A 24617-nucleotide genomic window follows, 5' to 3' on the forward strand; every position below is an offset into this window, starting at 1 on the left:
TCTAATGACTTAAGTTGTGTCTCACTAAAGGAACCTTGTCTTCTAAAACATGCCGAGCAATCATTTCCACAAAGTTTCATTGCTCTCTCAAGCTGCCCCAAATAAAAATTACTAAACATCTCCACACTGACTTTAAAGATCTAAATAAAGACATGGTTATTTTCAGCAAATATTGTTGCCATGAACAACTATTATACACAATAAAGCTAAATAAAGATCACTGGATGAGATCTTTTTCACACTGACTTTTCACTAACAAAGAAAATATTTATGTTGAATAATAACATGAAACATTATACAAATTAATGCCAAATAAAAATTTATTAAATAAAGACTCCTTACACATTTCATGGACTTCTAATAATTAGTGTTTACAAATATACAAGGTATTAAGGGTGATATAGTCATTCTTTTGGTCTCTGAGGGGGTCACCAAGTGACTCTGGATAAAGAACCGCCCGGCCCTGCCTGGTTGCTTACTTCAGAAACTTCTAGGAATTCTACCTCCTCTGTTCTCTCAAGCTGGGATAATATCTCCCTGCAAATTCTTCAAAGCCCAGTTGGAATGCCTTTTTCCTCTAAGAAACTTTCTGACCATTTAAGTCTGAATTGATTATTCTTTCTGCAGTGGTGTCTGTTGAACCAAATTGAATCTTGCTAAAATAGACCCCAAAGGGTCCATTTAGATTATGTGGTCCAGTTTCCTCATTCTACAGTTCAAGAAATGAAGTGACTTGTCGAATAAACGCAGCAGGGTGAACTTCTCATACAGGAGACACTGGGTTAGTACTGTTGGAGATCTAGTACCTGATGCAGTGAAGCTCTCAGTTTGGTAGATGAGAAAATTGAATGGTCTGGTTCCCTTGGGTTCAACTACACAGAGGAGCATGATGTTGACATAAATGAAAGCAAAACTGACCGAGACTGGTGGTATACAGAAGGCAGCTAAGATTATTTCTTAAAAGATCAAAGTAAAAGAATTCAGAGTCGTGGCCACAGTATTCTTAAACAATAACTTATTGGCCTGACCATGTGACGGCCAAGAGGTGTGAATCAGTGAGTGTGCTTACCAACGAAGAAATTCATTTAAGACTACTTGGAACTTCTGGCTAAGAGCAAAAGTAGTTTATAATAGTCTTAATCATTGCCAAGAATCACCAAGAATCCCGTAATCTTTCTGAAATTTCAAACTGTGATCTTAAAAATGAGTTTACTTTTTATCCATCAGGTAAGACTGCATAGGAAGAACAAACTAATAGTAAGCCCTCCCTAGCTCATCAACCACTCTCAGTCACGTTCCCCTGGTCCTGGCTCCAATGATACTGGTCTTTCAGTTTCACCAATAGCCTAAGCTCTTTTCCGCTTTGGAGCTTTTGCATTTGCTATTCCCTTTCCTGGAGGTTCTCCTCTCTATTCGTTGCCTGGCTGGTTCCTTTTCCTTCATTAGCTGCCACCTGAAACGGCACCTCCTCAGAAGAGATTTTTGACCAACCTACCTAAATTAGGTCTTCTCTCAGCCCAGATTCTACCCCCACTTATTATTTTATTTTAAACACACACACACACACACACACACACACACACACACACACACACACACACATATATATTTCTAATTTAGACAGAGTCTTGGTCTGTCACCCAGGCTGGAGTGCAGTGGCGCAATCTTGGCTCACTGCAACCTCCACCTCCTGAGTTCAAGCGATTCTCATGCCTCAGCCTCCCAAGTAGCTGAGATTACAGGCCCCTGCCACCACGTCTGGCTAATTTTTGTATTTTTAATAGAGATGGGGTTTTGCCATGTTGGCCAGGCTGGTCTCGAACTCCTGACCTCAAGTGATCCGCCTGCCCCTGCCTCTCAAAATGCTGGATTACAGGCGTGAGCCATCACGCCTGGCCATATTATTACCCTATTTGCGCCCTTTATAACACATCATAATCTGTAAGTATTTTCTTGCTTATTTGTTTATTACGGTAAGAGCCATATATATATTTTTTATTTACCATTATATCACCATAATTTAACCAGTACCTGGTGCACAGAAGATACACAATAAGGATTGGTTAAATTAATGAATTCAAAATACTACAAAACTAACTCAAAATTATTTAAGGCCCCTAGGAAAACCTTAATGTATTTTGAGAAACACATGATTCTTATTACGAAATGTCTGAAAGCAATAAATAATAAATTTCAAATACTGGTTTAATAAAGATTTTCATATTATTCCTTATAAATCTTTTTTTTTAGAGCCAGCATTTACTCAGAAGTAAAACTTAACTTTTTAAAAAATGCTAATCTATGTCAAAAACTTCTTATTTCTGATTGGATGTGAAAATACACCTAATTAGTCACTAAATACCTAAATATCAACTATACTAAACATCCAATTGGTGGTGATCTAGTGATAGAAAAGAAAAAGGAAATATTAGTCACACAGCTCAGAAACAAAGAAAAAACAGCTTTTGTTATGTCACAAACAGAATAAACACAAAAACAAATAATTTGAAGAATGGCAGTTTTCTAAGAAATGCTCCAGTTTTGGGAGTAAAAAAAAAAAAAGATGAAAATAGGAGTAATGCAAACAATCTTTCTGTAACATAAAATCATCACAAAAAATTGGATTAGTAACATACTAGAAAATCTGAATAGACCCTCTGCTGGAAGCATTGTGAAAAGTAAATTAATGGATATAGTGCATCATTCTCAAAGAGTCACTATACGTGATTTTTAGATTCTTTATTGGTCAGAAAGGAAAAGATTACAATGGCATTAAGGAAAGGAACATTTTCTAAAATTGTCACCTGACTGGCAGCAGGCTTAGATCCATCCACTACTTTTCAAGTTTGATATGACATTTTACCAAAGTTATTTATTTGATATTGACAAAAATGTTGTATGTATAGTGAGATTTCTTGGAATTAAATGAGTAAAAATTTAAGTACCTATACACAATTTGAAATTTGAAATTCAGACTTTTTATAATTTAAAAAGACAAAATTTAATATAACCTCAAGCAAGAACCAAATCAGAACTGGCCAAGCATTGTACATTATATTTTTATAGTGTGTTTCTTTGTACAAGAATGACTACGAAATTAAATTCTTATTTCTAGAAATTTTCTTCCATAAACAATAACAGTCAATGCTAAAAGGACTGCTTGCAAAGTTACTAGAAATATTTTTTCCCAAATATTCTAGTCTTCAAAACAAACGGTAGCCATCAAATTCTTACTGCATAATCTAAAATGGTAATACATGTACTGTATTTCATTTGTAATAAGTCTTTATGATAAGGTTAACACTTCAACACACAACACAAATAAGAGAACACCAAAAAATGAAAATTACTTTGCTTATGTTTCTGTATTAGAATTTTATTTGCTAAAGGGTAAAAACAGATTTGCAAAATTCACAGTTAACTTAAAACAATAGTTTTAAACCTTTTTTCCTAGCCCTTACTGCCTTCAGGAAGGAAAGAACATCTGGTTATTTAAGGAACACAATATGTTCACATTTTCTATGACTTTTGTTTCTAATTGGGTTTTAAAATTTTTTTTGAATGTGAACAACTAGCTAGAACAATGTTTTTTAATCACTTCATATTTTTCAGATTGTCCTCCTTCTATCCCTCTAACTTCATTTCATGGATTGTTTCTGGAAATCTGCTTAGTAGTTCTAATATGATAAAGACAAGAAAATGAGAATTAGGGCTGTGGTCTGAAGAGCTAAGTACAGAAGTTGTATTTACCATGTGCAGAGTATAGGATGCTAAAAACAGATACTTCATATCCAGTCTTCATAAGGCATACATTTTCAAAAATTTCAACTAGTTCCTGGGCCACTTACATATATGGCAGTTTCATTTATTACAGATGAAGAATTTGTATGAGAAATATGTAAGCAGACGTCCACTATTTTTAAAACTAATAAAGCCACAGCTCCTGCATGGAAAGGTGGTCTGAAGATGGGGGTTCAATTGCTGGTCTGCCACTAAAAAGCTGTGTGACCTTGAATAAGTCTCTAAGCTTCATCTTTATTCTCACTTTTTCATCTATGAAAGAAGTTGGATAAGACTGTCTAGGTTCTTTGCAGTTCTAAAACTCCGACAGCCTAAGGGAAGTAAATTAACTAGATTCTTTGCTATGTCTTCTGTATTCCATAATATATGACGGTAGTAACAGGATTTTAAATAATTCTGATATATAGCAAATTAAGGAACTAGATGCTCTTTAAGTTCAAATTGTATAATTAATTCACTATCTTGATAAAAATGGCAGCTGAAAAATATACCATTGGCTATGGCTTTTGTGGAATGTGAACATGGGTTCCAGAAATATGCTAGATTAGTGATGTCCAACTAGATTAGTCAGTGTGGTGAACTGGAATGAGGCATGGCACTTGAATCAGAAATCAATTCCATCATTATTTCCTTTATACCAAGATATGCAGGACACAAAGCTGAGTGCTAAAAAATGAGCAGGATCCAGTCCTAAGGCGTAAACAACTGACAAAACACACATGCATATATACAAGGTGCCGTGGGGACTCAAAAGAGGACATGTCCTATCTGAACCTGGAAATTGTTTCATGGGGAATGCAGAACAGACACCAGGAATCCGAGGAGGGAATGAATAGAACAGTCATGATGCCACTCTAGCTAGCTTGGGAGCTTATAAGCTTTTTGACCTTGGGAAAGCCACATAAACTTAACCTCTCTCTACTGAAAAAAGTGAGGAAAGATAAGCTGCTCTGCCTACCTCATAGGGTTGTTGATTAATGTCAGAGTGCTTGGAAAACTATGAAGGAGTATGATCCTATTATTATAGTTTTTAGGCCTACTTTTTTCTATCTATTCAAATAAGAAATCTTTCCACAGTAAAGGCTATCTCTGATATAAAACAATTAGAACCTTATGTCTCAAGCTATACTTGCAGAATGTATTCTCCACTGAGCAATTTAGGGATGATGGTAGGATAAAGTGCTTTTCTGAAGGTTTACAATGAACCTACTAAGGCTCAGAGTTCCTTGTTTTTATTTTATTGAACCTGTTAGCAGCATTCAACACTACTGTCACATGAAACTAGGAAATGGGAAAGTATGGTTTCATGTCTCAAATCTCATCTTTCTACTAGTTAATTTCATTGACAATTGTGTGTTTATATACTTACTCTTATCTATGTGATTCAGGAATGATTACAGTATTTTGAGTGTTTCACTGTTGCTATTAATAGACAACATTTAAAGCACTATGATGTCTGAATTTTTAGAGGCTATAGGCAGGGGTATTAGTACCATCTTTCCCTCTTTTTTTTCCCCTTTGCATAAATAGCCTCTTTTATGACTTTATAACTGACATTAACAACACTGAAAACCCTGTCCACTTGTGGATTTCTATAAAATAAACTTGCTGTTTTTCTCACTTTACTTTTGCAGCACTGTGTTGGACCTCGTTAGTTCATTGTAATGGTGGCAGGAAGCAGATGAATCCTAAGCAGACAGGGATGGGTCCCCGATGAAACCTGACCTTCCAGCCAAAGACAGTTTAAAGCCTAGCGACAAGTCCTGGGGTAAATCCACGGACTGGTTTGAAAACCTGTCTTCCTGTTTGGCATGCTTTTCTGATTGATCCCCACCCTTCACCTATTTACATACACCTAACCTTTCCTAATTGGTTTTTTACACTGTTGTGCCCACCTCTAAGTGGTGCCTTTGTTTTAGCCTTTTTTTGCCTACTCACAAACCAATCAGCGCACACTCCCCATTCTGAGCCCATAAAAGCCCTGGACCTAGCCACATGGAGAGAAACCACCCAACTTCGGGTGGAGGACCACCCTTGCATCCCCTCTCCAGTGAGAGCTATTTCATCACTCAATAAGATATTTCTCCACCCTCCTCACCCTTCAATTGTCAGCATGATCTTGTTCTTGGATGCAGGACCAGAACTCGGGATCCACTGAACATGGGTACACCAAAGGCTGTAACAACTGTGGTCCTCTGCCCTCCGCTGGCAGAGGGTTGCGACCCCTTGTGATGGGAAGCAGCAGCAAGGCCGAACCAGCCCCAGAGCCATGAGCCTGAGTGAGGCAAGGGACTGACAGAGCTGTTAACATGCTACAGTCCACTGGGCTGCGGACAGAAGGACTAAATGAGCTAATCAGCATGCTGTAACATCCCCTCTGGGGCTTCGGGGTTGTGGGCACCCCTGCCTGGGCACCACTGTGTTCCCCTCACCTGGGATGCCAGAGTCTACCACGGGAGTGGCTTGCAACACACCTGGTCCAGCTGCAAGCCCTGCATGGAGCCCGCGTCTGTGCTGGCACTCAGAACAGCTGGCCAGACCCTGCACTCGCTTGCTCATGCACCGCCCCTCCCCATTGGCAGCTGAGCACACAGTCACAGCAGCCGCAGGATCCGGGCTGGTGTGCAAACCAGGCATGGTCTGGCGGGCTGAGTGGATGGGGTGCCTCCTGAGGCAGGCCCAGGGCTGAGTGAGGCCCTGGGCGGGAATGTTGCCTTCTGTGGAGGTCCCCAGCTGGCAGAGTGAGTGAGAGACATCCAGCGTCAATTCAAAGTCAGTTCTTGACCATCCTGGCCAACATAGTGAAACACCATCTCTACTAAAAATACAAAAATTAGCCGGCTGTGATGGTGGACACCTGTAGTCCCAGCTACTCAGGAGGGTGAGGCAGGAGAATCACTTGAACCTGGGGGGCGGAGGTTGCAGTGAGCCGAGATCACACCTCTGCACTCCAGCCTGGTGACAGAGCGAGACTCCATCTCAAAAAAAAAAAAAAAGTCAGTTCTTCAAAGACAAAGGATGTTCTGCTTACACAGGTCATCAGAGACAATTTAATTCAACCTCCAAATATTACAAAAGAGAAGCCCAAGGCACAGCAAGCATGATTTTTCCAAAATAATGAAGATGTTCGTGGCAGAGCCAAGGTCTGACCCAAGGTCCCAATTCCTAACTCAGGTTCCTTACAGAACACCACTGCCACAGGCCCATATTAACGCATGTGTCAAGTGACTTTAGTTACTACTTAAATTCTGTAAAATGAAGTTAATGAGTCAGCCATATATACACTTAACTATATCTACCACTTTGCAGGGTTAGCCATCTGAAAGCCCCTTTTCAAGGGTTACACAGCTTTCTTTACTTTTCCTATAGATATCATCATTCCATGAACTTATTTTACTGAGCCTTTTAAACATGACTCCCGCATCATGCCCAATTTTTTATGTCTCAGGAATATCAGTTTAAGGTCATTGTACTGATCATGTTTTTACTTGGTAAGACTCTGAATGTGAAGGTGGGGAATTCCCTTTTTTAGATACGCTATTATTTTTTTCTCTTAAACCTTAAAGAATCTATATTTTAATGCTTATAGAATTTGCTTCATTATATGTACACGACTTTATCGAGATAAAAAGTACTCCATTAAAATCATACTAACATGAAAGGGCATTTAGGTTCCACTAATAAACACTGATGAATTTAGAATAAAGAATTCTGAAGCTGGATGAGTGAGTGATTCACAGAAACATCAACCATATTTAGCTAGGGAAAAATTACCAAGATCGATAGGTTTTGATAACATATTCATTTCTTCCTTGAATTAAAACAAACAAATCATGCAAGTAGAAATTTCAAATTGGTATTTTAGCAATGTTTTCCACTCCGTATGATTCTAAAAATTCCTAATGCTAAGCTGATAGAATTTGCCATAAGTTTGTAGATCCAAACTCATACCTCATTGACCAGTAACCTCATTCGTTAGTCTTATTTTACAGATATTTTGTCATCTTGTGGGTTTTTTTTGGGGGGGTAGGGAGTACACAGTCACACAACTTACAAATACATATGTATATAAAATATAAATATGGAACTTTCAATTTTCATAGTCAGATTCATAAGCCTTACCAGAAAAAAGTATGCTTCCTTATACATCGGAGAAATAATGGATTATATTTCTGATGCTTAATGAAACTGCTTTGTGTAAGAGAAATGATATGAAAGTTCATAAATTTCCAGAACAGATATAGGCATAAGGAAGTAAATTCTTTTAAATCAATCAAAGAATAAAGGATATACTAAAAGGTTGAAGTCAACAACCAAGGAAAGGACAGAAATCCTTTAGAATCTAAATTTACATTAAACTTGGAGGCCCAAGTCGATCAGACACAGCTTTGGCAATGGAACCCACAGACAGACTGACTGACTCAGAGACAGTTCGACAACTGCCAACATGACTGTTGGGAGGGTTGCCAAAGAGCCAAAGGCTGGGATTACCATCCAATGCCTGGCATTCTGATATTCGTGTTTGAAGCTTTCTCTCTTATACTTCTTCCAATATTTTTGTTTGGCTCAAAAGTAGCAAGGCTTCACAGATTTTTTTAGATCATTAAATGTTCTTATTTTCAAGAAATATAACATTAGTTGTAAAAGAGCACACTTTTTCTCTCAAGTGTAAAGAAAATTTTGGGGAATTGCTTTACGCTCAAATAGAGAAATCAGTGTTAAAGTCTGTTTAAATCTTTATTTTATTAGATTACTCAACCCCTGAAATAAGAAATATTAATACATATGATAATATGAAATAATTTAGTGTTTCATTGTATCCACTCTTACAGAACTGGTCCTTTGTATAAAGCTACTTTCTTGATCTTCATATGGCCCCCAAGGTTCTACTTGGATAAATCAACCTTTGTGTGGGGTACCAATGACAATACAGTTTGCCTATAAGGAGAGGTAATTCCTCAACTATTTCCTTGACTTGTGAGGAAGGGAAAAGCATAGAACAACCTTCTGTGGGAAAAGAGACATGTGTTCCAGTTTCTCATGGCAAGGTCCACTTAATTTGCCTGCTGGGTTGCTGGCCAATGAGGTATGTGGGTTTTGGCCTACAACTTTAGGCAAATGCTGCCATTAGGCAATTCATCTACCATTAGGCAAATTCCACATTCGGAATTCTTAGACTCTACACAGAGAAGCCTATTTTTCACCCAACTTAAAATTATGTATACCCTACTGGGGAAGCTTACCTTTGGGTCTCTAAGGAACAGAGCCTTAAGAATCAGTGAGTGTACATCCCCGATGAATGGGTAATGCATCAGAAGGCCGAGACAGGTCTGGTAGTTACTAGAGATCACTAAATAAGAAGAAAAAATAATTCAGATGCAATACTATTTAAGATATTCTGCATTGCTGAGAATATAAAAACTAACAACTTAGAGTCAATGAAAGGAAACCAATAACTCAACTGATTTGATAAAAGGAAGTAGGAAGAAGGGATCTTTACCAAACTGCCTTTGAAGGAACACATTGTATTGTTAACTGCGATCTCAAGTATTAGCACTTATCCTCAGGGGGTATTGGAAAGAAGAACTTCATATACAGATATGTGTACATCTGCAACATAAATTCTCAGAACCATGCATATTTATTGCCATTTATATGGCTACGTTTAAACGTCTCCTGTTTTCCTACTTAGAAATTAGTAATAAAAGCTACATGAATGGAAAAGAACCAGTTTAAGATTTTCATGAAATAATATTTACCTTGATTATTATGCATTATAACTTGTTACACTTTCTTTTGTATAGGTAAATATTACATAATTCAAAATTTAAAAAAGTAGAATTTCTTCCAATTATTTGTTTTTCTAAAGTAACAAGAGATTTAGGGAGAGAATACCTAAGCAGCATTTCTTGGAGGAAAAGTGTCAAAATTGTCAGAGGTTAAGTCTAAATGTGTTCTGTAGCCTGTCATTTAATTTTTTTTTCAAATCAACCTAATTATGGGTGTAATTATTAAACACATCTTTTCAGGCAGGTCTATGTAAACTACTTTACATCTTGACAATCTTATCTGCCACTGCTGTCAGTCGGGCCCATTAACAATGCTTGCTTTGTGAACCACACTGACTGCCTCCACAGCACTGACTGTGAAGAAACTTTACAGTTTTAACTTCTGTGGTTGTAACTGAAGCTTTTTCACTAATCAGTTACTTGAAAAATGGTCCATAAGAAAACAACTGTGATTCAATAGAAACAACACAAATCAAAAACTAAACATTTATAATTAGAAATATCTTTGACTTTTAGATTATTTTTTCTTCTGCTGTTGGAATACCATTTCTTGCTATAACTTCCTACTTCTCCCCCTCCTATGAGCACTATGGGGAAAGGAGACAGGACTGGGCAAAATGAATAATTATAATCTATGTAAGGAACCACTTTATCATCTTCATTTCCATTGCTGCTATGACAGCTTGTAATTTCATACATCTGCTTTCATTTGTAAAGCACTCACTTATCCTACCCTTTCTGTATCTGTTCAGACTCTTATTTGTTCATTTTTTCATATTTACCTTCAGTTACCTGCTGTCCTTTTTTTCTCTAAAAATTCAAAAACCTAAGATACTGAGAACAGTATAATGGTTTTATGTACAGATTTCTTTGAGATCTAGCAAGTAATTAAGACTTAATCAATTCACCTTATAACTCAAAAAGTAATTATATATTAGTAATTCACCAAGAAAGAATTCTTATATATTTTGTAAAGAGGCAGGAAAATTTTGTGGAAAAGTTTTTGATCTCATGACTCACAGATGTAGGTTTGAATCCTGGGGCTTTATTTGAACCTTTCACCAAGTTGCCTAAAGATTAAATGATATAATCTATGAGACTGATTTATAGCAGCTGTTTAAAACCAGTTCAGGTAACCTCTGTGAGCTTAAGTTTAGTCATTTGGAAAACAACTTTTTGATTGAAAAAATTTATTTGACTGCTTCATTCAATCCAGTAATTATTCGCTGAGTACCTCATTCACGACAGGCCCTATGCTAGGGGAGCACGCAGAGATAAACAAAACTGAGTCCTTACTCTGGAGAAAATTACAGCCCAGAAGGGCAGATGTGTAATATCAAGCAGCTATTACTACTAATACGATTAAGATAACAGTGAATTATTAAAGCTTTCTGTAGCCAGGCCACATGCTAAGAACTTTACCTACATTATCTCAATTAATTTCTATGACATTCTTACAAAGGTTCAATTATTATCTTTGTTTTACAGATGCAATAATTGATACTTGGAGAAGTTAAGTCACTTGCACAAGTTACCAGTGATTCCCTAGAGGGGCAAGATTGGAAACCCAAAAGTCTAGCTGCAGAGTCTATATTACAAGACACTTGTTTTGAAAGGCCATTGTTTTGAAAATCAAGAGACATAATGGATGCATATTGTAAAGTATTCCTACTACTCTAGTGAAGCAGTTTTAAGTATACTAGAAGATCAGCATAACCTAGTCTCCAGAAAAGCTTGACTGATTGACTAATCATTTATTTATTTATTTACTATGTGTTTTTAAGAGACAGGGTCTTGCTCTGTCACCCAGGCTAGAGTGCAGTGGCATGATCACAGCTCACTGCAGTCTGAAACTCCTGGGCTCATGCAATCCTCCTGCCCCAGCCTCTGGAGTAGCTATTACGGACTAGAGAAGCATACTGCCATGCCTGGCTAATTTTTAAGTTTTTTGAAGAGACAAGCTCTTGCTATGTTGCCAGACTGGTCTTGAACTCCTGTAGAACAGACTGATTTAGATATAAACATATAGATAGATAGAGACCAGAGCAATAACCCTGTTATTATAACTTGTTAAAACTTTTGAAGCTATCAGAAGCTATACAATATATAAGGGAAGCCAAATAATGTATTAATACTCTACTTGCAAAGCAAATAAGGAAGCTAACATTCTTTCATCTTTCTATCTATCCGTCCAATCACTGCATGCAATGAATATTTCCTGAGCATCTACTAAATGCCAGATATCCAGAGACTATTGCTAGGCACCTGCACTAGGAATGTAACAGCAAATAAGTTAAGTTCACTGCTTTCGGATAATAGTATCTCTAATTTGCTAATGAAAATCCACACTTTTAGAAATACCCTTAATTTGCAATTAGATATGCTAAGTATTAAATCTCCTTTTGAATAACTACAGCCAGTTTAAAGTAGGTAGAAAAGAATTACACAAGCTGATTTAAAAACAAAGTAGTAAGGATCTGACACAATAAGAATTTAGTTTTGAACTTCACAGTAAACTTTTATTGAACATGAAAAACTAATCTGTAATACTGTTATTTCCCCAGTGTTTATTCTATCAGAGCAGGGCAGAGACATGAGGTAAGAAGTGAAAGATTAAGAAAAATTATTGAGTTTTGGTATCTACCTACATTTGAAATGAAGTATGTTTATGCTTTAAAAATAAAATAGTGAAGCCACATTCTAAAGAGTTGATTTAGGGAAGGTAAAAGCAAAGGTGAGTAGTACCTAAGAAAAGATAATGGATTTGGAATGAGAACTAGATTAGATCACTGGCCTAGTCACTTATAATATGGTGAATTTAGGCAAGCTGCCCAACTTCACTGAAACTTTATTTCTTCCATTTATAAAATAGAGACAATCCTGCTTACTCTATCTACAGGGTTTCTGTAAGAGTGGGCCAGCTGCTATGTGGTACGTTTCCCCATCTTGCTCAATTCATCCTTGATGAATAGCATTACCTCCACATGAGGCAGAGCTGACTTCTCTGTCTGAACCTTCATGTGTCCCACAACTATTCTGGAGTGGTCTGAAGAGATGGTTTAGTTTCTCCAGCAGGTACAAACAAACCAAAAGTGAAATCAGTAATGATATGCAGAAAAATAACTGTTTTGAGAAAGTTTAAAGCAATGTGGATCAATAACTCACACATAATTCAAAACTAACCACACTTACAATTGTAATGTTTGTAAATATATGCAATGCTTTTTCAAATTATTTAAGTTCATATTGAGATACACTTTCTTTCTCAACCTAATAAAACAGACTGAAAACTACCACAAAATAAGAAACTCTATACAGACTTTCTTTAATTTCTTGCCCGACCCCCCCAAAATATCTATCACTTATCAAGTACCTATAATATGCCTGAAAACTAGTCATACATTTTATAAAGGTCTCATGAGTCCTCCTAATTCCCCCTAAGGAAAGCATTATCATTGACTCTCTATTATAGATGAGGTAGTGCAGAGTAGGTAACAACACAGCCAAGACCGCAGAGATCCTGAAGGGCAAAGACAGGGCTGAACCTGGGTCTGTGTAGACTGAAAGCCTCACACACCACTGTGTCTTATACTTTCCTACATTCTTAGCAAGTGCATGACAGGGGTATCGGTATAAACTGAAAAAAGTCCTCAGTGTCATAGGCCAAGAATAGCAAATATTTAGAAATAGGCATAAATTCTTGTTTATAAAAAGCTATAAAATGGCATATAAAAACAAATAATCATGGATTAAGCATAAAATAAAATGAGCTAACAAAAAAGAAAACCTTCTTTCTTTTGAAAAAGAAAAAAGTTTTTCTTATAGTTAATTGTACTTGACTGAAAACAAAGCCAATGTGTAATGAAAGTGCCTTGCCAGACACTTGGCATAGAGAAAGCATTCAATAAATGTAATGCTCTCTGAAAAAAATATTTGTTGAGAGCCTACTACATGCAGGAAAAAAACACATAATTACTGCCTGCAGCATCTTCACCTTTATTTAAAGGCCCTTACTATTTTGACTTTCCTAAGTACAAATGGCAAGAAACAAAATATGATTGCCAATGGACCAGAAAACAAGTGGTCAGGGGGAGGCTGGGGTATAAAACATAAATAGAAACAACAAAATTTTACTCTCTTCAGTTTTGGAGAAAGCCAAAAATAAAACACAGTCATATCCTCCACAAAAAGTGGTTTAAGTCTAGTGTTTAAAACCCTTGTAAGATTTTGTCCTTCCGGGTTTTCTTCCTCAGTTGGCTTTGTGACAACTGCCTCTTTGAGCACCACTCAATCACTACAACAACCATCCTTGAAACCTAAGACCAACACATACTCTTATGTAAACACTTGGATACTCTTTGGTAAGTCCTTATTACTCTAGCAGATTTTGTGCAGAATAATATGAGACTTTTAATTTCATTTTTAGGAAAGAGGGCAATCTCAAATTCAGAATAGTTCACTGTTTGGGCTTGGAAAAAGACTTAAACAATTGTTACTTTTCCCACTTAATACACTTTAAACAGAATCTCATTTAATAAGAGATCAAGCAATAACATAACAGATCTTTACTCAGTAATTTCTATGTTTAAATATATAGTGCTGCCAACTGGAAGGCAGTAAGTAAGCAAGTATATAAATGCAGAACTGCCAGTGGCTAGTGTGTTAGCAGAGAAATATCACTGTACTAGAAAAGTCAGAATGACGGCATGTTAGCTCCAGGAATGTCGTTTGTACTATGAACTTTGAAGGATATCAATTAAGTGCACAGGCTTCTGTTTTCTCCACCTTCTCTATCTCCTTATCGACTGAGGAAATAAAATGAGATGATATAGTGTAAAAACAATTTTCTTGGCCAGGCGCAGTGGCTCACGCCTGTAATCCCAGCACTTTGGAAGGCTGAGGTGGGCAGATTATGAGGTCAGGAGATCGAGACCATCCTGGCTAACATGGTGAAATCCTGTCTCTACTAAAAATACAAAAAACGAGCCGGGCATGGTGGTGGGCGCCTGTAATCCCAGCTACTCGGGAGGCTGAGGCAGGAGAATCGCTTGAACCCAGGAAGTGGAGGTTGCAGTGAGCCCAGATTGCACCACTGCACTCCAGCCTGGGTGACAGAGCGAGACTTAAAAAAAAAAAAATTTCTTTTTTTGGAGACACATCTCATTCTTGTCAACCCAGGCTATAGTCCAGTAGCATGATCACAACTCAATGAAGCCTTGACCTCCTGGGCTTAAGTGATCCTCCCACCTCAGCCTCCCTAGTGGCTGGGACTATAGGCATGTGTCATCATGCCTGGCTAATTTTTTTTTTTTTAATTGAGATGGGGGTCCCACTATGTTGCCCAGGCTGGTCTTGAACTCCTGGGCTCCAGTGATCCTGCTGCCTTGGCCTCCCAAAGTGCTGGGATTACAGGCATGATGGGCCACTACACCTGGCCAAAACAAAGTCTTTTAATGCAAACTGTGAACACTATTGTAGTAATTAAAGGTAAGTACTCAGAATCAAAGCCCAAGTTCTACCTCCGCATCTGTAAAATGTCATGGAAATGAAGCCTGAAAAAATTGGTGGGGATTAAGATTTAGAAAATAATCAGTAAGCCTGATTCATACATTTGACTCTCTTAATTTTAAATTGAAATGAAGGAAAACCATAGGTTGGGAATTAGTTATACCTGAAAATAGACATACATACACTTTATTTCATTGTATTTTGTGATTTTTAGTGCCTTAATCAGAAATATACATTGTCAGTAAAAATGGCTGAAGTACACAAGGTATTTAAGAAGTGCTGACAATATCTTTTTTGTGTGTTGGACTGTATTCACTCATTTAGTATTTATATTAAACACCTGTTTTATTTAAAATGCTGAGTTAAGTTCTAAAGACATGAAAAGAATTTTTAAAATCTCAACTTTCTCATTCTAGTGGAGGAGAAACATAAAATTAATTGCAACCTAGGGTAGGGCTGATAATAATGATACATACTAAGGGCTGTGATAATTGCTAAAATGGAAGACTTTAGGGTCAGTGAGGTGTCGGTCAACAATATGTGGAAGCAAACAAAGGCAGATACTGAGTGGCTCCTATGGCAGGGGCACTAAGGAGAAATGGGATGTATGGAAGGAGAAAAGTGGGTGGAGGTCTTACTTGTACATGAGGGAGTCACCAAGATGTCCTTCAGTAGGTGAATTAATAAACAATCTGTATTGTATCTAGAAAATGGAATATTAGCATTAAAAATAAATGTGTCATCAAGCCATGAAAAGACTCAAGAGGAAACTTAACTGCATATTGCTAAAGAAAAAAAGCCAATCTGAAAAGGATACAGACTTCATTCATCTGACTATATGACACTGTGACAGTAAAAAGATCAGTAGTTTCCAGGAATTAGAGGGAGACGGGATGAATAGGCAGAACACAGAGGATTTTTAGGATGTGTTCCAAGACCCCCAGTGGATACCTGAAACCTCAAATAGTATTCAGCCCTATATGTACTATGCTTTTTCCTATACATACATACCTATGATAAAAGTTTAATTTATAAGTTAGGCAATTTATAAATTATGGTAAAAGATTAGCAACATATCTAATAATAAAATAGAACAATTATAACAATATGCCAGCATTGCTACTCTTAAGCTTTAGGGCTTTAAGTAAAACAAGGGTTACTTGAACACAAGCACTGTGATACCAACAACAGTTGCTTTAATAATCAAGATTGCTATTAAGTAACTAATGGGCAGGCAGCTTATGCAATGTGGATATGCTGGACAAAGGGAAGATTCATGTCCAGGGCAGAACAGAGTGTGGTGGCTACAGATTTCATCATGCTACTCAGAATGGGATACAATTTAAAACTTAGGAGTTTTTTTTATTTTTTGAATTTTCCATTTAATATTTTTGAATCTTGGTTGGTATCAGATAACTGAAATTGTGGAAACTTAAACTGCAGATAAGGAGGGACTGCTGTATGTATGATACTATAATGATGGATACATTGGTCCAAACACCCAAGAGTGAACCCTAATGTAAAACTATGAACTTTGAGTAATAATGCTGTATCAATGCAGGTTTATCAACTGCAAAAAATGTGCCATTCTGGCCGGGCATGGTGGCTCACGCCTGTAATCCCAGCACTTTGGGAGGCCGAGGAGGGCGGATCACAAGGTCAGGTGATGGAGACCATCCTGGCTAACACGGTGAAACCCCGTCTCTACTACAAATACAAAAAATTAGCTGAACGTAGTGGCGGGTGCCTGTAGTCCCAGCTATTCAGGAGGCTGAGGCAGGAGAATGGCATGAACCCGGGAGGTGGAGCTTGCGGTGAGCCAAGATTGTGCCACTGCACTCCAGCGATTGTGCCACTGCACTCCAGCTTGGGTGACAGAGTGAGGCTCCATCTCAAAAAAAAAAAAAAAAAGTATCATTCTGATGTGGGATGGTGATAGTGGGGGAGAATATGGGTATTTGGGGGAGTGGGTATATGCAAACTGTATTTTCCACTTAGTTTTGTGCTGAACCTAGAACCTTTCTTAAAATCCAATTCAATAATTCAATTTTTTTAAAAAAGGAAACATTAAGAAACCCAAAATAACAGACAATGTGGTACAATGGTATATCAGCCTTTGTTAGTGAAACTTGAGGAGACTATTAAACTAAGATATAAAGCAGTATAAACGGTGTTTGTAAGAGGGTACATTAATATAAATATCTGATATAATCATAAAAACAACTGACACCATTTTATGTCTCAGAAGGAAGAGAGCTAGTAGTCAGGAAGTGCTTAAACACTCCTTCAAAAATAAGACTATCAATTTGTGCTTTGATAAAAACTTTGTGACATTACCATGAGATTTAAAATTTGTAATCACTGTTAAGCAATGCTTTTCCAGAAAAGACAAATAAATACAATTTGTAGTTGAAATAAATGCATTTTGACATCAATATGACATTGAACATGCTGTTAACTAGAAAATAGAGAAATAGAAATTCTGGGTTAGGACAAAGGGAAACACTGGCAGACAGTGGCTGAAGAATAAGTAGATATCTAAAATGAAATCAAAAGGAATAATATTTGAAATCACAAAGAGGCCACAACTGCCATGCCATGCCAGGCCAGGAAATGGCTAAAGAAATCCCTAACAAAAACAGAGGAAAAGTATAGTAGGGTATTGTAACATGCTTACGCTGGCTGAAAAAACAAGGCAGGAAGTGAGCAGAAGTGCCAAGAAGGAAACTTTCCCATTTATGGAGTTCAAAGAGAAAGTACATTTAAAAAGGCAATAAATATTTGAGAAATACTTTCTTTTTAAGAAAATCTAGGCCCGGTGTGGTGGCTCACGCCTGTAATCCCAGCACTTTGGGAGGCTGAGGTGGGCAGATCACCTGAGATCAGGAGTTCGAGACAAGCCTAGCCAACATGGTGAAAGCTCGTCTCTACTAAACACACAAAAATTAGCTGGGCATGGTGGCATGCTCCTGTAATCCAGCTACTTGGGAGGCTGAGGCAGGAGAATCATTTGAACCTGGGAGGTGGAAGTTGCAGTGAGCCAAGATGGCACCACTGCACTCAGTCTGCATAACAAGAGTAAAACTCCGTCTCAGAAAAAAAAAAGGAAAATCTATAAATAGATTTACAGTGTTTTAGCTATTAATGCCATTTACAAGACAAATAAAAGGTATGTTATGTTTAAAATGGAGACAATTTTTTATAGTCTTTTGGCTGTTAATGCAATTTACAAGACAAAAGGTATGTTATGTTTAAAATAGAGACCATGTTTTTTGATACTAGTCAAAAACAAAATAAAATTAATAAAAAATAGATGTGAAAATTTCAGCTACTTAGTTTTAAAAGTAGGCAATGCTTTCTTTGAAGAAGCTATGCTGAAAGTATATTTTCAAATAATCATTATTTATTTGAGTTGTTCTAAGAATGAGGCTAGCACTTGCCTTCTTAGTAATCATAGCACACAAATCCACCCCTCCAAGGTCTCCATGGTACCTTTTGGCCTGGCATTACCCCAAGTACTATATTAACTGAGCACATGAAGAGCTTCAGATGCTTTTAGAGATAGGAAAGAATTGTAATGTGGTTCTGGTACCAAGGAAGCTCACAATCTAGTTGAGGGGATAGGACCAACACCCACAATAACTACGGAAAAATGTAAAATAGAGTATGACTAATGTGGCACTTAGTTAGTGGTATTGATTATGATCTTATAGGATTGCAAAGTGTGAAATCAATGAGAGCTAGAATAATAGGAAAAGATTTGGGAAAAAGGCTACCTTGCCCTAGGCCTGAAAATAGGAGTAAGATTTAGGTAAGTGGAGCCAGGGGAAGCAAGGAATCACAAGAGTGATTGAAATATGAAATAAGTCAGTTAAAAAATAGTGTGGTGGGGGTATGGCCATTCATAAACTATTACAGGAGTAATGGTTTATGATTACTCTCACATTATTTCCTTATTGCTCAATGTTTCTTTCCGTATACAATTTTAATCCATATAATTCGGCAAAGTAACAAACACTGGGTGGCTTAAAATAACAGAAATTTACTGCTTCACAATTCTGAAGGCTAGAAGTCCAAAATCAAAGTTTTGGTAGGACCATGTTCCCTCTGAAACTTGTAGGGGAGAATCCTCCTTGCCTCTCCTGCTTCTGGTGTTAGCAGCATGTTTCTTCTGAAGAGGAAAAATTTGTTTCCTATTTCTCTCCTAGCTTCTGGTAATGGCTGAAAATCCTTGTCATTCCTTGCCTTGTAGATAATATCACTCCAGCCTCCGCTTCTGGCTGTCTTCACATGGCTTTCTTCTCCCTGTGTACCTTCACATTGTCTTCCCTCTGTGCATGTCTGTTGCCAAATTTCTTCTTAGGAGGACACCAGTCATATTGGATTAGTATGACCTCATCTTAACTAATTACATTTGCAACAATCTATTCCCAAATTAGGTCACGTTCTCAGGTACTAGAAGTTAGGACTTCAATATATCTTTTGTTGGGGGGGGAAACAATTCAGCCCATAACAGGCCTTATTATCTGTGCCTACAAAATCAGAATTTTGGACTAGATGCAGTGAATCTTATCTATTTTTTTTGAGCATGTATTCCTTTGAGAAACTGATGAAAACTATAGACATTTGACCCAGAGAAAGGCATACCTACACAATATTTTGCACACTATCAGGATGATCATAGACCCTTTGATCCCCATCCACTGAATCCCTAGGAGACATACACCCCAAGAAAGGAATGTCATCACGGAAGGAAGGCTCTTTTAGTTTCCCTCAGATGAAACATCCTGTGAGCATCCTACAAATGTAGCTCCAAAAGAACATATGTAATGCTCAGAGCCTGGTACAGTGGTGTTCACTTAAGACTTGTTGAATGAATGAGATTTAAACTACTAAGTGTAACTGAACATCCCCACTCTAGAAGCCCCAGCAAGACATTATGAGTCAGAAGCCACTGGCATGAAATAAAAACTTGACACTAGTGATTTATTTGGAAAGCTGGGGCTGGCCAATTGTCCACCTTCCTCTCGGTTCTTGACCATGGCCAAAAATATAAGCTCATCTAATTAGTACTGACCTCCCATGCAACTCTGTCCAATCTGGTTCTCTATCCCTTTTCTTTCTGCTGCTCCCCTCTATCTCAATCCTTTTCTCTAGGGAACAATGTCTTTCCCTCTAAGCCTCACCCTCCCAGAGTCACTGCTGCCTCTGCAACCTCCAGATGTGAGGTGGAGGACCACCTTGCTCCTTGATTCTGCTTCCAAACTATTGCTTTCTATCATTTCATAAAACTTCTTCCTTTGAAGTTCATGCCATGCCTCTATGCCTCTATCATGTCCCTGCATCACTGTCATCTATGTACCATATACTGGTAAACACTGGTTGAATGGTTGACTCTGAATAATTGACTGGTTCAATAAAAGCTGTTTTCTTGGTCACTCTTTTTCATTTATTTGATGCTATGGTGCCAGGCTCATTAAATTTCTTCCTACGCCTTTTCCTATTAGGATCCTTGGTGACGTGTCCATGGAGAACTAAAGAAAAACCCCAGTTTCCTCACAATGCCTTGGTCTTCAAGCGACTTAAATTCCCCTTCACGTACTTCCACTATACCAAGCAGATCTAGAACTGCTTTATGTCTGACCACAACTTTGTATGCATTTAGCTCTCTCATGTTCTACCTCACCCAATTCTTTGATACATTCAATTTTCCCTAATCTTTTCCTGGCTGTGCTTCCCTCTTTATACATCTTAAACCACTATTTTAAAATACACTCAACACCCTCTACCCTCCTGTCTCCCTTTAGTCCTGCCTAATTCATTTGGAAGCCTGGATCACAATCTACCTCTTTTTTTTTTTTTTTTTGAGGTCTGGTGCCACTTCCCAGTGTTTGTCTCTGTAGGATCTTCAACAGCTACACATGGCTTTTCTTGGCTCTTCATCAGCTGTCTTTATCACATCTCCAAGTCATTTCCCACAAACCACTAACCCTACTCTCCCTCACTCATAGTGGATAACCTTGTTTCCTCCTTTATCAGATATGGAATTCCTCCATTTTCTGTCTTCTCCACCTGTGAACTGGATTACTTGTGAAAGCAGCCTAATGCTTTCTTCCTGCATCAGCACCAGCTTTTCATTCCTGTTCCACAGCCAGTCTTCCACAGGACTCCAGACCCAGTTCTTTTCTACTGCCTCTGGGCCCTTATTTCCTCAATTATTTTACTCAAAAAATATTTTTCTGGAGGTTTACTATGCCCTGGGCCCAATTCTAGATGCTGGTATATGGGAGGGAAACCAAGACAGACAAAAATCCTGTCTCTCACTGGGGAATAGGGATTAGGGGTGGGGTGTGAAGAACAGACAATAAACAAGTGAAAGCTTCAAAACAAAGAAGATATTTTCTCTTTTCATAGATCTTTTTTTTGTTTAGACGGGGTCTTGCTCTGTCACCCACACTCTGGAGTACAGTGGCGCAATCACAGCTCACTGCAGCCTTGACCTCCTGGACTAAAATGATTCTCCCACCTCAGCCTCGTGAGTAGCTGGGACTACAGGCACAAGCCACTACACCCGGCCAAATTTTATTTTTTGTAGAGGTGGGGTTTCACCACGTGTCCCAGACTGGTCTCAAACTCCTAGGCTCAAGCAATTCTCCTGCCCTGCCCTCCCAAAATGCTGGGATTACAGTTTTGAGCCACCATGCCTGGCTTTTTCATAGATCTAATTCATGGAACAGGGTGGGGAAAACTAGTGCTGATTCTTGAAGTAGGAACCCAGACTGGTTTGAGAAGTAAACCTCTCCATCAGTTCTGCCCTGCCTCCAATGTTTAACGACAGCCATCCAATCTTCCTTGCCCCTGCACTGTCCTCTAGCTACATCGTTCTTCTTCCTTACTCAAAGATCACTCTATATCTGCTATCTCCATATTCTTTGTTTTTATTTAGTTATCTTTTCAGTTGAAAAAGTAATGCATATATTAAAAAAAAAAAACCAACAACAAAAAGCTGAAGAAAAGACTACTGTACTTCTTGACTGTCTATTCACTCTTCAACCCACCATAATCCAGCTTCTGTTCAACCAGTCCATTGAATCCACCCTGGCGAAGGTATCCAATGACTGTCCCTCCACAGTTCCCAAAATGAGTGGACTTTTCTAGCCTTGTGTTACTGTTCCTGGGCACTCCTGACCTTCTTCTCTCTGCTTGGCTCAGACAGTTCTCTGGGGTTACAACATAAGCTAAGCTCTTCCTTGGCTTTTTCTCCTCTGGTGCCTCTGAAATGCTGATGTTAAACCCAGTTTCACCTTTGCCCATGTTCTCTTTCCATATGTACCCACCTTAGGTAATAGGACCATATAATTTTTATGACCATAATGTGATGTCTTCAAGAGTGAAAAAGGACAAATAATTACTATTCTGGGATAGCAGGTGTAAACCAAGACTATCCTGAACAACCTTTGATACATAGTCACCCTATTCTTTGGAGGTGGCATCTGTGGTGACGGTTTTAACAAACACCTGTCAATCATTTGCAAAATTAAATCTGTAGCCTTGATATTGACATTTAACTTTATTTTTCAAATCTTTAGGTTATAATTTCTTATAAATATCTCAAAACTCAGCAAAGTCAAAGCCCAGTTAATTATTAACATTCCCAAAACTTCTTAATCCTTGTATTTTCTATCCAAGTTATAAATATTACCCAGTCACTCATACCTCCAAGCTGGAGATTCTTCTAGATTTCCCGTTCTCCCTCTCCTATCATATTTAATCACTAAATCTTGCTACCTTTAGCTCTCAATAGTTCTCTGATTCACTGTTTTTCTCCTGAACTACCATCACAACTGTTATCTGATGCCCTTGCTCTTGTCTCCTTCGACTTCATCTTCCCCATTGCTGCTAAAGTGATCTACAAGTGATCACATTTCTGCTTTGGACATTTCAATAGCTCCCTATTACTTACCATAGGAAGACTGTCATCATGACCCTCCTGTTTCTTTCTTTAGTCTCATAACCTGCGGCTAGTCTCTCTCTCCCTTTGTACTCTAATAATACCAAACAGCTTATAGAAACACATTAATATACACATCCCTAATAAGCTGCTTTTCACCTCCAGGCCTTTGTTCATGCTGTTCCTTCTGCCTTGTATGCAGATCCTCTTATTTGGCTTGCCAACACCTGCACAATTTTCTCTACTGACTCACAGCAGCCCAGAGGGGAGCTAGGTGCCTCTCCTTAAGTTTCCACACTACCTGTCCACATCCCAACTATAGTACCAAATATGTTCATTTGAAATCATTTATGTCAGTCTTCCCTACTAGTTGGTAAGCTTCTTGAGGACAGGAGCAGTGATCTGTAAATACCTGACAAATATTCATTCCATTTTTAGGAGATCTCATCCACTGTTATAGACTTCAATAACAAAATTAAAATAAGTTGGGTTAAATATTGAAATAAATAAAACACTTCATTACTTCTGTATTTTTCTACGTTTTATAAAGTCATCAGTGAAAAGACGAAAAATGTGTAAGGACTTCAGCTGCCAAAAAATTTGCCATGTTTTATGAAACGATAAAAGTAGGTCTTAGAATAGGAGACAGAATGATTAAATTAAAAATATATGGTGGTAATGTGCCGAAGTCAAAAAAGAGCAAATCGTAAACTGTTTACAATTACAGAAAATCATAATACTTTTCAGCAGTTGTTTGATTTGGAAAGTTTTGCATAAATATTATCCAAAGCATTTTTTTTTCTAGAAGAGGTTTCTCATTCCTTTTATTATTATTTATATTAAAAAATACAACTTAGAGGTTAGTATTGAATATCATAAAATCCAGTATCCATCAAATCTACTCAAATATCTTTCTCTACTTTCCTGATGTTTCCTCTTACGACTTCCATGGTCTTAAATGATTAGATCTGGCTCAGAAGGAGGAAACGTTCACTTTGAGAAAACCTAAACTATTTGACCTTCGAGGCACAGAACAAAATCTACATTTTTTGGATAAAATGTGGTGCTCCTGTCACTTATTTAAGTAATTTTGGGAAATTAAAAAAGTATAATCTAAAATTTTAAAGAAAATTAGTGTTACTAGAGGCATAACAAGAGCATCTGGCACAACTGGTATTCAATGAACAAATAAAGAGAACCACATAACAATTTAACAGTCGCAATTATAAATGATTCTAAAAAGTGTATGTTCTTCTGACAAAGTCTCACTTTATGTTAGCTACCTATTTCCTAATTCAATCACATAATTTTGTGCACTTTTTCCTAATTATATTTTGGCTAAGAAGTTTTATTGTATGAACTTTTGATTACTTCTCTGAGACGGAAAACAATTTAAAGTATTTTGAAATTTAAAATACACACCGATATTTTCTTCAAGCTAAGGACTATCAGACTATTCGAAAGGGCTAGACACTGGCTTTCTGGCTATTACGGACACCATAACATACATCTGAGGAGATGGGAACACGTCTACCATTCAGCACTGTATTGAGAAATATATTTTTCTA

At 37.6% G+C, this 24617-nt stretch overlaps 1 protein-coding gene across 37 annotated transcripts in view; it reads right to left on the reverse strand.

Annotated features, from left to right (window-relative positions):
- TBC1D5 (TBC1 domain family member 5) overlaps positions 1 to 24617 on the reverse strand; it is a 598207-nt gene that overhangs the window by 124947 nt on the left and 448643 nt on the right. For all 37 annotated transcript variants that reach the window (XM_063611375.1, XM_063611384.1, XM_055295545.2 and 34 more), the window contains one exon: positions 9045 to 9151. In XM_063611375.1, coding sequence (XP_063467445.1) covers positions 9045 to 9151 — 107 coding nt within the window. The remainder of the gene's footprint in view (positions 1 to 9044; positions 9152 to 24617) is intronic.

This window comes from Symphalangus syndactylus, chromosome 10 (assembly GCF_028878055.3).
Source record: "Symphalangus syndactylus isolate Jambi chromosome 10, NHGRI_mSymSyn1-v2.1_pri, whole genome shotgun sequence".
NCBI classification, from domain to species: Eukaryota; Metazoa; Chordata; class Mammalia; order Primates; family Hylobatidae; genus Symphalangus; species Symphalangus syndactylus.